General features: G+C 37.4%; 1 protein-coding gene across 12 annotated transcripts in view; it reads right to left on the bottom strand.

Annotated features, from left to right (window-relative positions):
- The window catches only part of TTLL5 (tubulin tyrosine ligase like 5), a 317,814-nt gene that overhangs the window by 182,645 nt on the left and 119,352 nt on the right, over nucleotides 1–15,817 (bottom strand). For 7 of the 12 annotated variants that reach the window (XM_019969275.2, XM_019969274.2, XM_019969282.2 and 4 more), the window contains 4 exons: nucleotides 15,324–15,451; nucleotides 12,008–12,091; nucleotides 11,041–11,436; nucleotides 3,875–4,062 (listed from right to left, as the gene is read on the bottom strand). In XM_019969275.2, coding sequence (XP_019824834.2) covers nucleotides 3,875–4,062; nucleotides 11,041–11,436; nucleotides 12,008–12,091; nucleotides 15,324–15,451 — 796 coding nt within the window. The remainder of the gene's footprint in view (nucleotides 1–3,874; nucleotides 4,063–11,040; nucleotides 11,437–12,007; nucleotides 12,092–15,323; nucleotides 15,452–15,817) is intronic. The other 5 variants (XM_019969276.2, XM_019969280.2, XM_019969283.2 and 2 more) reach the window with 3 other exon arrangements.

Genomic DNA, 15,817 nt, shown 5'->3' with positions numbered 1-15,817 from the left:
TATAATTCAAGCAAGACCCACAGGAAAATCCACAGCTTTAAATTAAAAAAAAAAAAAGGAGAGGAAATGAGTGAAAATAAGGGAAGTACTCAATTCAAGAAATTGGGAGGAAATACCAAAAACTATAGAATGCAGAAGGAAGTTAGCAAAGATAAAACAAGAAGATAACCAATTAAAAAACTATAACAGAAAGAATATATCCTATAGAACAGGGATGGAGCAAAGAAAATATTCATGAAAAAAAGCACAGACGCAAAACAGGAATTGAAAGTAAGAAACTAATGACAGATAAGAGGAAATTAGAAACATTTGAAGGAATTACTGTACACAGAGTTGCTTCTGGTGAGCTGAGCTAAAGGTTCACACCCCAAGTCCGGAGAGGAGAGTGGACCTTTCAGCACATTCTGACTGGAGGCGTGCCTCTCACCAGAACCACAGACATCTTATCACTTGCCTCAGTGAATAAGCAACCAAGGCACTTTGTTTCAAACACAGCTAGGAGCAAAAGGAAATGGCTAGTAAACAGATGTTCCAGGGCTCATATTAAGTCATTACAACATGTTATTATTTACCAGGAAAAGAACAATAGAAGAATTCCCCAAATTCCAAATTAAGGAATTACTTTCTCTTAGGAGAAATAACACAAATAACATATAACTTGAACTTTTCAACAGCAACATTCATTTTGGTAACACAATGTTTTATCCAAAAACTGACTTCAAATCAAATCACAAACCTTTAGTTATTAAGAGCCTTCTACAGTTTTGAAAGAGCGATCCTTTCCAAGCATACAGCATTTAGACTTTACAGAAAGGTTTTTGCATACTGCCTTCATGACCTTGTTGTATTTTCCCCATCAACAAATAAAGACCGTGAGGTGTACAGAATTTGAGTGAATTGCCCAAGATCACACAGCTAGTAGAAAAAGGCAAAAAAAAGTCAGCCACTGTTTCCCCATCTATTTGCCATGAAGTGATGGGACCAGATGCCATGATCTTCGTTTTCTGAATGTGAAGCTTTAAGCCAACTTTTTCACTTTCCTCTTTCACTTTCATCAAGAGGCTTTTTAGTTCCTCTTCACTTTCTGCCATAAGGGTGGTGTTATCTGCATATCTGAGGTTATTGATATTTCTCCCGGCAATCTTGATTCCAGCTTGTGCTTCTTCTAGCCCAGCATTTCTCATGATGTACTCTGCATAGAAGTTAAATAAGCAGGGTGACAATATACAGCCTTGACATACTCCTTTTCCTATTTGGAATCAGTCTGTTGTTCCATGTCCAGTTCTAACTGTTGCTTCCTGACCTGCATACAGATTTCTCAAGAGACAGGTCAGGTGGTCTGGTATTCCTATCTCTTTCAGAATTTTCCACAGTTGATTGTGATCCACACAGTCAAAGGCTTTGGCATAGTCAATAAAGCAGAAATAGATGTTTTTCTGGAACTCTCATGCTTTTTCGATGATCCAGCAGATGTTGGCAATTTGATCTCTGGTTCCTCTGCCTTGTCTAAAACCAGCTTGAACATCTGGAAGTTCAAGGTTCATGTATTGCTGAAGACTGGCTTAGAGAATTTTGAGCGTTACCTTACTAACGTGTGAGATGAATACAATTGTGTGGTAGTTTGAGCATTCTTTGGCATTGCCTTTCTTTGGGATTGGAATGAAAACTGACCTTTTCCAGTCCTGTGGCCACTGTTGAGTTTTCCAAATTTGCTGGCATATTGAGTGCAGCACTTTCATAGCATCATCTTTTAGAATTTGAAATAGCTCCACTGGAATTTCATCACCTCCACTAGCTTTGTTCTTAGTGATGCTTTCTAAGGCCCACTGGACTTTGGACTCCAGGATGTCTGGCTCTAGGTGACTGATCACACCATCATGATTAGCTGGGTCATGAAGATCTTTTTTGCACAGTTCTGCGTATTCTTGCCACCTCTTCTTAACATCTTCTGCTTCTGTTAGGTCCACACCATTTCTGTCCTTTATCGAGCCCATCTTTCATGAAATGTTCCCTTGGTATGTCTAATTTTCTTGAAGAGATCTCTAGTCTTTCCCATTCTATTGTTTTCCTCTATTTCTTTGCAGTGATCACTGAGGAGGGCTTTCTTATCTCTCCTTGCTATTCTTTGGAATTCTGCATTCAAATGGGTATATCTTTCCTTTTCTCCTTTGCTTTTAGCGTCTCTTCTTTTCACAGCTATTTGTAAGGCCGCCTCAGACAGCCATTTTGCTTTTTTGCATTTCTTTTTCTTGGGGGTGGTCTTGCTCCCTGTCTCCTGTACGATGTAATGAACCTCCGTCCATATAGTTCATCAGGCACTCTGTCTATCAGATCTAGGCCCATCGATCTGTTTCTCACTCCCACTGATAATCCTAAGGACTTTGATTTAGGTCGCAACTGAGGTCTAGCGCGTCTAGCTGCTCATTAAAATTAGAAACATGCTCCAGGCCGTGACCCAGTAAGAGCAGTGTCGCGGGTCACCGGTCCTTCCCCTCCTCATAGCCTCTGCACATTTCACAGTTCCTTCTCATTCTCTTTTCTTTTCACATCATTCTGTCACTAAAATCTAACTATTAATTACTTTCAAGTCTCAACACTGCCTGTACAAGATTCTTCACTTTCTAATTCACATTAGGCTTTTTACCTACTCCCTTTCAACTATTAGAGATTTGAAAAAGAAAATTCATTACAACCTCACACTCTGAGATGAGGCGGAAGTAAAGCTTGAATTATGGCCCATAATGTTACACAGAGAAGTAGGGCACCACCAGGGAGCAGTGTGTTGCCTGCTTTTAACATGCACTTGAAGTAGTCTATGGCTTCACTTTTTTCCTAGATTTGATTATCAGTAGAGGATTGTCAGGCTTTCCAGGTCATGCTAGTGGTAAAGAACCTGCCTGCCAGTGCAAGAGACGTAAGAGACGTGGATTCGATCCCCTGGAGGAGAGCATGGCAACGGACTCCAGTATTCTTGCCTGGGGAATCCCATGGACAGAGGAGCCTGGCAGACAGATTACAACGGGGTCGCAAAGAGTGAGACATGACTGAAGTAAATTAGCACAGCACAGCACACAGCACAGAGAGCTGTCACCAATTAAAGAATATGACACTATGAAGATGCAGAAAACTATAACTTTGGACTTGAATTATAATAATTCCTTTGGAGGATTTTGATGCCATTTTGTATTAAGAAAAAGGAAAAAATATGGCTTCTGCTTCCAGTTAAATACCATAGAGATAATCAGCAAGAAGGGCTAAAAGAATCCTATAGTTCTTAACTTTACTGTGTTGTAAAGCTAGTCAACATACATACAACGTAAAAGTCAAAATCCCAGTATCCATCAAGCTTGCTGGATGACCTTGATTATATCACTCTTTTAGCCTCAGTTTCCCCCATCTGTAAAATGGGGAGAATGATATGGTTTGAAATAACTCATTAATCAGTGCCCAGAAAACATCCTGACATCAAGAGATGAAAGGTAGTACAGTTAAAAAAGTAAAAGGTAATGTTATGGCATTCTGGTAAAAAGATTTCTAAGACTACAACTCATTGGCAATTTTTACCAATGAAATAAGTTATTTTTAAAGATCGTTTAACAGTGTATTTACAACTGAACATTCGAGTTTATTTGTCCACGAAATAGGTATATCACAGCTAGCAGCAGACTTAACTTTGCAATACCTGTGACAGAAATCCTTCCTTTAAAGCCGAAGAGGAACACTTTTAGCTAACATTCTTTAGCTCAAAAAACCAGTGAACATTCATTCAATAAGCATCAGCATATGGGCATTAGTAAAGACAGGAATGGCAGAGAACCATGGAGTTAACCCTATCCACTGGTTAAAAGCTCCATGACACCCCAAACTGCCATACCTGCTGGGTGAGGAGGCTGATGTGAGTGGATGGAGAATACTGCCTGGCTGCCTGCTTCTCGGCCAGCCGCTGAAGTTCGGCCGTAACCATACTTGGGTTGTATCGTTTGCTGTATGAAGAGCCATCTTCTCCCTCCTTTTGGGTTCTGGCCACTCCTGAATGCTGCTTGTTTGGATGGCATGAACCTGCTAAAGAGAAAAGCTTTCATCCACTTAGGAAAAAAAGATTAGAAAAACTTAGGATGATGACAACCAAAAGGTAGTTCACTGAATCCCAGGGATCTTTGACAACAAGAGGAGCAAGGAACTATCTTCAAAAGCTCACAAAAGTAAACGCATACCCTTATTATACCCGAGGATCTCTTCCTATCACCAATTTGTTACAAGCATCCATAACTATGTTTTTGTATAATATGAATCCTTCACAAAAAAAGGATTTTCATCATATGTAGTGGGGAATAATTGATCCTAAAATGAATGAATATAAAAAGTGCAGCCTTGAAAATCGTTGTGATTCTTGCTTTTCTTGTTATGTGACAGTACTTGTCAGTAGTCTGTTGAGCCCACTGTCAAATCATCCACACCGCAGCCCACCAGGCTCCTCTGTCCAAGGGATTCTCCAGGCAAGAATACTGGAACGGGCTGCCACGGCCTCCGCCAGGGGAGCTTCCCACCCCAGGCACTGAACCTGCATATCTTACACTGGTAGGTGGGTCTTTACCACCAGCACCACCTGGGAAGCCCCACAATCCTCCTTACAAAGCTCAAAAAGGAAAAGAAGGATAAAAGCAGAACTGAATTTATTTAGAAAAACAGTAATAATCCTATATCATCAAATTTCAACTGATTTCTCTTTCAGATTTCAGTTTCTTCTTTCAACTATAATATCAGAGAAATCTATTGTTTTTGAGCACTGAAATTTTGGCAAAAAGAAATTATTTAATTAAAAATCAAGGTTCATATTTGTTCTATGGTAAGTCACACAATCCATTAGAAAAAAATTAAAAAGTCAGAAAAGTGGAAACACTAATGTGTTTCCTTTCTGTCTTATTAGTGCTTATATAACCATGATCATCCTTGTATATACAATTTGATGACACTGCTTTATTATATTACTTGACACATATAAAATACTATCTACAATAGATGTAGAAGTTATAAAACATATAATGAACTGACTACCTAAGTCATATTAACATGCATCAACCCATGGGTTCCTTCTCATTCTTAATCTCCCCTTATCCTTCATCCCCTTCTTTTTTTAAATAGTTTTATTCTTCATTTCTGTGTGTGTAGGCATACTTAAAATACAGTTAATTTTGCTTGTTTTTGAGCTCTATAAAAATGGTATCTTACTGTAGTAGTTTCCTGGGACTTGTTTTTGTTAATACCATACTTCTAATATTTATCCTTTCTCAGTACAGGTGAAATTCATTAACTTTACATGGTGCTTGGTATTCCATTTTGGAAATACACTACAACTTATTTTTCTATTTCCTCATTGATGGTTATTTTGGTTACTCCAAGCTTATTGCTATTGTCAACAGTTCAGTTGTGAACACTCTTGCATACATGTCCTAGGGCATGTGTAGAAGAACTTCTCTTCTGTATGTGGCTAGAAGTTGAGTCAGAGAGTATAAGAATTTACAAATTCATGTGATAATAACAAACGGTATATTTTACACTACCACAAACAAAATACAAGGCTTCCTGCTGATCAGTATCCCCTCCAACACTTAGTATTGTCAAATATCTTAATTCTTCCCTCTTTTAAGAGGGTGGAAGGTCTCACTGTAGCTTTCACTTATATTCATCTGATTAATAACGATGTTGAGCACATTATCTCTTTTGCGATACCATTATTGGGTTGTCTTTTTTTCTTTCTGAAGGAGGCTTGCTTATGTTTTTACTTTTGTTTCCTACCATAAGTTATTAAAGATGGTCTAATCTATCCTAGAGTCTAAAGTTTGCATCTGAGATTGATTATATGGATTGTATGAGGCAGGGATGTAATTTCACTTTTGATCCTGTTTGGATAACCAGTTGTCCCAGCACCATTTATTGAAAAATGCATCCTTTTCCGTCTGTCATATATCCAAGTTTCATCTATCTGTGATTGTTTCCAACTTTCTATTCTGCTTCACTGGTCACTCTGCACCTTTTCCAATACTGCATTTTCTTAATCATCATATCTTCATATTCTTATCAAGATATTCGTCCACCATTTTTCCTTCTTCAGTAGGTTCTCACTACCCTTGGTCTTTTGCCTTTCCAGTATCGTTTTAGATGAGCCTTGTCAAGTACAATGCAGCTGTTGAGATTTTGGTTGGGATTGTATTGAATTCAGAGACGAATTTGATGAAAACATTTATGATATTAAGTCTTTCCATCCATGCACAGTCTATTTATATATTTATTTATGTTTTCTCTGTCTCTCAACAAAGTCTTACAAAACTTCTTTATAAGTCTTTCCTAAATTTATGCCTAGACAGCTTATAGTCTTCATGTAAATGATTTTTTAAAAACTTCGTTTTTGTGGTGATATGGTTGTACAGCAGTGTGAATGTACTTAATGCCCCTGTACACTGAAACATAGACAAAATGGTAAATTTTATATTATGTATGTCTCTGTTGTTGTTTAGTCACTCAGTCACGTCTAGCTCTTTGCAACCCCATGGACTGCAGCACGCCAGGCATCCCTATCCTTCACCATCTCCTGGAGCTTACTCAAACTCGTGTCCACTGAGGCAGCTATGCCACCCAAACATCTTGCCCTCTGTCATCCCCTTCTCCTCCTGCTTTCAGTCTTTCTCAGCATCAGGGTCTTTTCTAAAAAGTCAGCTAACAGATTTTTAATATTGATCTTAGAGCCATCTATACTGCTAAAATAATTATTTCTAATGTATCGATAGCTTATTTTCAGTTTTCTATATAGATAACATATAATCTGTAAATAAATAAGTAAATTTTAATTCCTGCCTTTTGATGCTTATGTTTTTAATTTCTTGTCTGTTACGCTGGATCCTGACCTCCAGTAAAACACTGAATAGAAGCAAAGCTAGTAGGCATTCTCTTCTCTCTCTTAAAGGGAATGCGTTCAGTATCTCCCCATTTATATTAACATCTATGGTGAGATTTGGTGGATACCCTTTTTAATGAGGATTTCCTTCTTTTCCTAGTATGCTGAGAGTTATTATCATGAATGAGTATAGAATTTTACCAAATTCTTTTCCTACATCTACTAAAATGATGAATACAGTTTTTCTCCTTTAATCTGCTGATGTGACAAATGACATTTATAGATTTTCTACTGTTTTAAACCCTCTAGTATTCCCAGTATAAACTTGTTCATGGGACCTTATCTTTTTCACTTGTTGCAGGATGTGGTTGGCTCATATTTTGATTAGAATTTTTGCATTTGTGTTCATAAATGATTCTAGTCTGTAATTTCCCTGATACTGTCCATAACTGGTTTTGTTATCAAGATTAAACTAGCCATACAGAATGATTTAAGGATAATTATTTCTTTTCCATGTTCTATGACAAGTTTAAGATTGGAATTATCACTCCCTTGAAAGACTGTCAACATTCATCTATAAAATCATCTGGGGCTCAAGTTTTCCTTGTGAAAATTATTGTATAAGTTATGTTAATAGTTACAATATCATTCAGGCTTTCTTTGCTTCTTGAGCCAATTTTTCTTATGGTATACTTTTGGTGGCATTATCCATTTCGTGTAGATTTTCAATTTTATTGGAACACAGTAGTTAACAGTATTCTAATATTTTTTTCACCCAAGCTAATTTGTATTTTCTGTGTGCTTTTCATTCTTCATATCATTTATCCATGTCTTCTCTCTTTTCCTGATCAATCTCACCAAAGGTTGCTCCACCACCTTAGGCTTTTCAAAGAATTTTTGGCTTTGATATTTTCTCTACTTTATTTTTAAAATCTGTAATTTTTACTTTTGTCTTTGCTGTTTAATATATCTTTTCTCTTTCTCCTTTATTTAGATTTATAATATTGCTGTTTTTATAACATCTGAGATCAGATATTTAGCCTTCCTTTTCAAAAATAAGTATTTTAGGTAGTAAATGTCCCTCCAAATACTGTTTTTCATTGCCCTCCACACATTTAAATATGGAAGTTTTTTCATTATCTTTCAACTCTAAAACTTTTACATTTATTTCCATTATGATATCTTCAAACCCTCTTTCTTTGCTGACTTATAAAATTTCTTTATCTATTAGTAATAGAAATCATTGGAAATCTCCCACTAACATAGTGGATTTACAGATTCCTCATGCAGGTGTATCAATTTTTGTTTTACTTATTTGGAGGTTATTTTGTTAGGTGCAGTTAGAACTATTATTTTTCTGCTGAACCAGACTTTCTGTTTTATGTAATTACTCTCTGTATCTGTGAAGAAAATTTTATCTCTTAAAGCCTAATATAAGTTAATATATACTAAGTTAGGGCTTCCCTTGTGGCTCAGCTGGTAAAGAATCCAGCTGCAATGCAGGAGACCTGGGTTTGATCCCTGGGTTGGGAAGATCCCCTGGAGAAGGGAAAGGCTACCCACTCCAGTATTCTGGTCTGGAGAATTCCATGACTGTATAGTTCATGGAGTTGCAAAGAGTCAGACATGACTGAGCAACGGTCACTTTCACGCTAAGTAAACAGCATATATTAATATAGCTATACCACTTTTTTCTGGTTGGTGTTCTGAGAATTATTATCATGAATGAGTACAGAATTTTATCAAATTCTTTTTCTGCATCTACTGAAATGATGAATACAGTTTGGGAATGAGGTTAAGATATTATTTAAACTTAGACTTTTTGGCATTTCTTTCTTCATCCTTTTACTTTCAACCATTCGATGTCCTTATTTTTACAAGCGTCTTTCTTTGCTAAACAACATATAGTTGGATTAAAAAAAATCAATCTGACACTAACAAGTTCAGTCCATTTATATTCATTTGATTCTTCATATATTAGGACTTGGTTTACCATCTTCAAGCTTCCATTTCTTGCATTTTCTAAGCTCTGTGTTTTCTGTGCTTCTATGTCTATAGGTGTTTCCCCAGGCCCAATTCTTTGTCTTCCCAAATGTTTAAGTTTTCATATTTTAATTTTTTCAGTGGTGACCCCTGAAACATGATACAGCATATATATCATGAAAAAGTCTAAATAATATTTTAACCTCATTGCCAAACTATTCAATCACTACAGAAAAATTTGACTCCAATCACCTATAGGCTATTATTGTAGTCAACTATATATTATTATCTATATATTATTGTCCACTACTGTTTAAGCCATTCAGAGTATGGTTTTTGACCACAGTGGAAATAAGCTAAAAGGCAATTACAAAAAACAGAAAATGCCAACTATGTGAAATTAAACAATAAAAACAACCCATGGGTCAAGAAAAATCACAATGGAAATTAGGAAATATTTTCAAACTGACTAGCTTCTTCCGTTCCTTACCATTCTCTGGGAAATGTATGAAAAAGAAAGGTTTAAAAAAGAAGTTCTAATGATAACACAAGGTATTGGAGGCATTGACCTTACTGAATTTCTTTCACACAGGAGAAAATCAGAACATAATTGATTATTATTATATTGATTTTAGAAGATTAAACCATAAGAATAATCACTCAGAATTAGCAGAAATACACATATTTGTACATATTTATATTTATGACATTAAAATAGACCATTTAGTATCTCTGATTCAAATTTCATATTATAATATCCATTTCATTTGAAATCGGATACCAGTTAAATATATGCTGGCTACTTATTCAGGACATGGAAGCAACTTAAATCTCTACCAACATAGGAATGGATAAAGAAGATGTGGTACAAATATACAATGGAATATTACTCAGGCATAAAGAAGAAGAAAACTGGGTCATTTGTAGAGATGTGGATGGACCTAGAGATTGTCATACAGAGCGAAGTTAAGTCAGAAAGAGAAAAACAAATATATATCATATATTAACACATACATGAGGAATCTAGAAAAATGGTATGGATGATCTTATTTGAAAAACAGAAGCAGGGAAACAGATGTAGAGAAGAAATGTTTGGACATCAAAGTGCGGAAGAGGGGATGGGATAAATTGGGAGATTGGGATTGACATATATACACTGCTATGTATAAAACAGATAACTAACTAGAACCTAGTGTACAGCACAGGGAGCTCTACCTAATGCTCTCTGATGACCTACGTTAGAAGGGAATCTTTTTAAAAGAGAGTGGATATATGTATATATATGACTGATTCACTTTGCTGCACAGCAGAAACTAATACAACATTGTAAAGCAACTATATTCCAATAAAAATTAAATAAAGGAAAATAGAAGTATATATTGGCTATTTCTAATGCCACAGTAATGAAGACAACGTGGTACTGGCGTAAGTACAGATACATAGATTAGTGGAGCAGAACTGAGATTCCAGAAGTAAACGCTTACATTTGAGATTAAATGATTTTTCACAAGAGTGCCATGACAATTCAACAGGGAAATAATACTCTTTCAACACATAGTGCTGGGACAACTAAGTATTCACACGCAAAAGAATGATGTTAAGACCTTTATGCCACACCATGTAAAAAATTCTATCAAAATGGATAAAAGACCTAAAAAAACAGACATCTTTGTGACCTTGGGTTAGGCAATAGTTTTTCAGATATGATATCAAATGCACAAGCAACAAAAGAGAAAATAAATTAGATTTCATCAAGATTAAAAACTTTTGTGCATCAAGAAAATGAAATGACAAACAACAGAATGAGAGAAAACACTTCTAAATCAAGCACCTGGCAAGGGACTTGTACCCAGAATATATAAAGAACACTTACAACTCAACAACAAAAAGACAGATATCACAATTATCTCTTGACCACGCTGTAAGCTCCCAGGAAACAGAAGCCCTATTTTATTCATCTCTTTATCTTCAGTACCTAAAAGAAAGCGCTGCATTTTCTTATCAGTAAATGAATGTCACTTGACCAAATGCAAGACTTTTCCTTAGTCACAGCCTGCATCCCTTTATCTTTCAAAAGAAAAAGCAAAGGGAAGAGATGACATTCTGTGTTTATTGGGGCTGGGGAGGAGCTGACATTGTGGACTCCCTTTCATTTTCTCACTCACCTGCCTTTGCTGAAGAGGGACGAGACAGTTTCTGGCTATAGATGTGTGCAGCACTTTGGAAAGAGGAAAAGGGGCCAATGGTGTAACTGCCTGATCGACAGCGTGGCAGGCCAGCGGGGCTTGGTACGTTCTGTGTCCCAGGATGCATGGAGAGAGGAGCACTCTCAGGGACTGTGCTCAGTAAAACTGCTGGCTGGTGAGGCATGCTGGGGATAGCTGGAGGGATCTGAGATAGACAATGGTGGCCTGGCCCTGGTGAGAGGTCAGGGGTGGTAACAATAGATGACAAGTGGGTGTTGGGAATTTTCTGCAGAAGGGTAGCAGCAGGACCAGAGAAAGAAGTAGAAGAATTGGTATAGATTAATTTAGCCTCTTTTTCTGCTGAAGTGGTAAATCCTATTAAAATAAAAACAAACAAACAAAAACAGATCATGTTAGGAAAAGCTAACACATAGTCTCTATATGTAAACATGAACATTTTTAAACATCTAACCTTAGCATGAAACAGATACCATGAAAAATACAAATTTTAATGAGCAGCCATCATGAACTTAATGAATTTTGCCCACTGAGACAATCTGGCATTAGAAATAGTTCATTTCTAGTCCTTGTTAAAAGCTGGCATTGCAACTACCTCCATCAACCGGAACAGATGTTTTATAAACGTCAGGGCATCAGGACAAAGTTTCTGGTAATGAGAGCTAACTCCTCTCCCTCTGATTTTCACCCTTCTAGAAACAAGTGCTCAGAATTTTAAACATTAAGAAAGTAAAAAATTCCTTGGAAAGATGTTAATAGGTTATTGGTAGATAAAAGGAAATTCTAAGAGAGAAGGAAAAACAAAGAAAAATGAGCTTTCTGGAGTAACGCTGCATGCCCTAAAATCATTTAATATCTGATGAGTTTTCTTTTTTATTAAGAGATTTATCTGAGAGTAACAAATTTATGCAGGTTTGAAGTCACTCACGAGATAATTTATCAGAGTGAATTTCTGTTGTCTGTTGCTGTTTGGGCTGCTTTATTTTCACTTCTTCCATCGTTTCAGGATGATCTGAAATAAATAAATACTGAGCTGAGGTTCTGTCACTAATCAAACACTAGAGCACCACTCTACACATAATTTTGTTTCCAGAATATAACGCAACTAGTAATCAGTGCCAAGAACTATTGCATTTCTCACTGCACTTTTCCAAGGATGGCCATGTCCATATCCCTGTTGAGTGGGACACCAAGCAAATGATTCCAAACTAGCCTAGCTAGCCCAAAGCCCAGTTCCAGCTGACCAAACCAGGGAAAGATATGGAAAGCCAGGGCAGCGATCCATGGACTGCCAACAAACTAGGACCTGCCTGGGAAAGACAGTGAGGGCGGTAAAGGGGCTCCCCTAGGTGGCGCTAGTGGCCAAGAACCCGCCTGCTAACGCGGGCCATGTAAGAGACACGGGTTTGCAAGATTTCCTGGACGAGGGCATGGCAATCCACTCCAGTATTCTTGCCTGGAGAATCCCATGGACAGAGGAGCCTGGCGGATTATGGTCCATAGGGTCACAAAGAGTCAGACACAACTGAAACGAGTTAGCATGAATGCCAGGGCAGTAAGATGCCTCTGTCAAGAATTCAAATTTGCAGAACTAAGGGACTAAACTGGTTGGTGGTACACACTGGAGCAAACAAGTCACAACACATACGGACAGGGAACTGCCAAGAGATGAAAATAACAGCCCCAGTATTTGTTGGCATGATATCTGAATATCACAACAGCTCTGTATCTTAATCTCAGTTTTCCTTGAATAAGTTGAGTGAATTTGCTTATTAATCAGCATATTCAATAAGAAAGTCATTCTAGTAACATAAATTTCCACTGTAATAAATCAGGTTTTCTTTTCCTACTACAGAATTTTGAAACAGAACAGCCAGAGCTAATCATATATACTTAGAGAAATAGTCCCAAAATCTTTTCTCAGGGCCAAGTTCATACAAACACTTAAGAAAGGCCATTTTACAGATCATCTTTCAGAATGAAAGAATAAGGACATATGAATTCTCTTCTTTCCACCACTATCAGCAGTGGTAATACTGTCACACACTTGTTGGCTCATGTTTGAAACAAGAACAAATACTATCAAATGTCATAATGTTGTTCCCTTGATTGAGGCCTTCCTACTGCCTGCCCAGAGTTAATCTTCATTGGAATTGCTAGGTATAAATGTTACAGTAAGTCTCCTACAGACAAACCTTCAAGTTGCAAACTTTCAAAGATGCGAACATGCCCCTGTATGCCAGCTGCTGTACAGTTGTTTAGTTGCTAAGTCATGGCCAACTCTTTCGAGACCCCATGGCCTGTAGTCTGCCAGGCTCCTCTGTCCATGAGATTTCCCTGGCAAGAGTCCTGGAGTGGTTTGCCATTTCCTATTCCAGGGGATCTTCCCGACCCAGAGATCCAGCCTGCATTTCCTGCATTGTCAAGCGGACTCTTTACCACTGAGTCACCAAGGAAGCCCTGTTGTACAGTACTGTGCTTTTTCAAGGCACTGAACTATAAGATTAGAAATGCTTTATTTTTTGTGTTTGTTTTCTATGTGTTATTTGTGTGAAAAGTATTATAAACCTATTATGGTACTTAGTTGGGAACCTAGGCTAACTTTGTTGGACTTACAAATAAAATTGGATTTATGAACACGCTCTCAGACTGGAATTCATTCGTTATGTAGGGGACTAACTATATTACATAAAGGTAGTCCTTAACACATGAACCCCAGAATCTCTGAGGATCCACCTGTACAAACAGGTGCTGCTAGTACCTGTTGTCAGGGCTTCCCCAACAGTGCCAGGGGAGAAGTTACTATCTGAATGCCAAGCTAGGACCTCACCTCCCTAGGTTAGTACACAGTTCCCCTTCCATTACAAAAACTCCTCAGTCTCCCTTTCCTAACACTGTCATAGGATCTTTTCAGAGATTCTATCAACCTTCTTCCTGAATTTACTCATACGACTTCATCAAGCAGACAATAAATATTATAAAGTCAAGAACTGTGACGGTCCTGGTTCCCGCTCTCTCTAGCAACTACTATTATCATAACGTCTGACACTTAATAGGTGTCTATTTTAAAATATGTAAAAGGAATGAATGAAAACATGAATAAACTAGCTTTAGAACTTAGATTAGGAAAGCTCAAAGAAGAGGGTGGACTCAGAAGGATTTTTGCTAATATAATACTTCAATTATACAGTGAGCTAGACAAGCTTTTAGACTAGCCCCTGCAGCTAATCAGTTTTGAAAACATTAACACTGCTTCCTCAGGAAAACGTACCCTACATTTTAGATGATCAATTGTCTTGGCTCTTTCCACATTAGGCTATGATCACCTTAAGAGTAGCAAAGAAGTCTACATCTCTGAATCTAGTGGTTAGCATACTACAAAATTAGTATATTGATTATCTGTGTCTTATGCTCCCATCTAGATTTTAAATGCATCTTATACTTGAAGCACAAGCTTTGTTTATAACTGAGTGTTGCTGTTATTTTTTTTTAGATCATATGACATGGGCTGGATAGTTTGGTCCACGTCAGTTTCAAAATCCCCAATCCTGGAGTTCCCCAACAGTGAGAAATTTTTGAAATGTTGTGGGAACACTGGGTTATCACAATGACTGAAGGAAGACAGTAGCATTTAGGGCTTGTGACTAAGGATATGAGACATCCCACCAGGTATGTGGGAATAATCCCTCACAACAAAGAATTCTCATACCCCAAATGCAAATGGTGATAAGCTGGAGGAAGCAAAAGAAACGTAAGGAGAGTGAGAAGTAATCATCAGGAGAAGCAGAAGAACGGAGATTAAGAGCACAAGCTCTGAGTCAGGAAGACTAAAGTTTGGATTCCTGCTCCATTGGACAGTGCTGGGCGCCCCTGAGCAAGTCACTCCACCTCTTTCAGCTCTGTTTCCTCATCCGTAGAGAAGTTTTATAATAGCACCTACTCCATAAAAAATAAGATCATGTCCAATAGACAGTAACATGAGTTCTCACAAAATGTTAGCTGTTATTAGCTTGTCTTGAACTCTCTACTGTTAATTTTCATAGGAAAAAAAAAAGTTTGAACATAACCCTCTTCCACTTTTAGGACAAAAACACACGGCTTCCTCACTCTCCCACCCCCACAACTACAAAATTCCACCACCTTGGAGTCTATTAGTGCTTAGCAACATATTATTTTTGGTTCTCCTCTGCACATCTCACTTTTTCACTTGTTCTTATTTTTCATTAATTAACCAACATACTTACCACCCTTTGCCCCACTATCAGAAAAACTGTTGCTGTTTTTGGAACTTTTTGAGTGCGTCCCCAGGAAGACACTCGCAGACTTGTTTTTTTGGGTATAAAAAGTCAACACCTCCTCCAGTTCAGCCTCACTGAAATGGGGAGAAAAAGGATGGTCAGAACAGGAAGCTCTTCTGGAAAATCTTTCCACCAGACTTTATTATGGAAATGGAGTAAGCTGAAGAAGGGGGAAATGAAAAGCACAAGCTGAAAACTCCCTATTAATAGGTAGTTAAAAAGGAAAATAAATGAAGTAGTCAGAAAATTTTAAAGCACAACAAGGTTTTATTTATTCCACAGTGAATTTTCTAGATCTGCACTGTCCAATATGGTAGCCACTAGTCATATGTGACTATTTATATTTAAATGAATTAAAATTAAAGATCCATTTCCTTGGCTACATAGCCACATTTCAAGTAGTCAGTAGCTACAATACAGAAAGTTCTACGTCCTAAATC

This window comes from Bos indicus, chromosome 10 (assembly GCF_029378745.1).
Source record: "Bos indicus isolate NIAB-ARS_2022 breed Sahiwal x Tharparkar chromosome 10, NIAB-ARS_B.indTharparkar_mat_pri_1.0, whole genome shotgun sequence".
NCBI classification, from domain to species: Eukaryota; Metazoa; Chordata; class Mammalia; order Artiodactyla; family Bovidae; genus Bos; species Bos indicus.
Note: the sequence above shows the minus strand (reverse complement) of the source record. Positions and strands in the feature narration are given on the sequence as shown.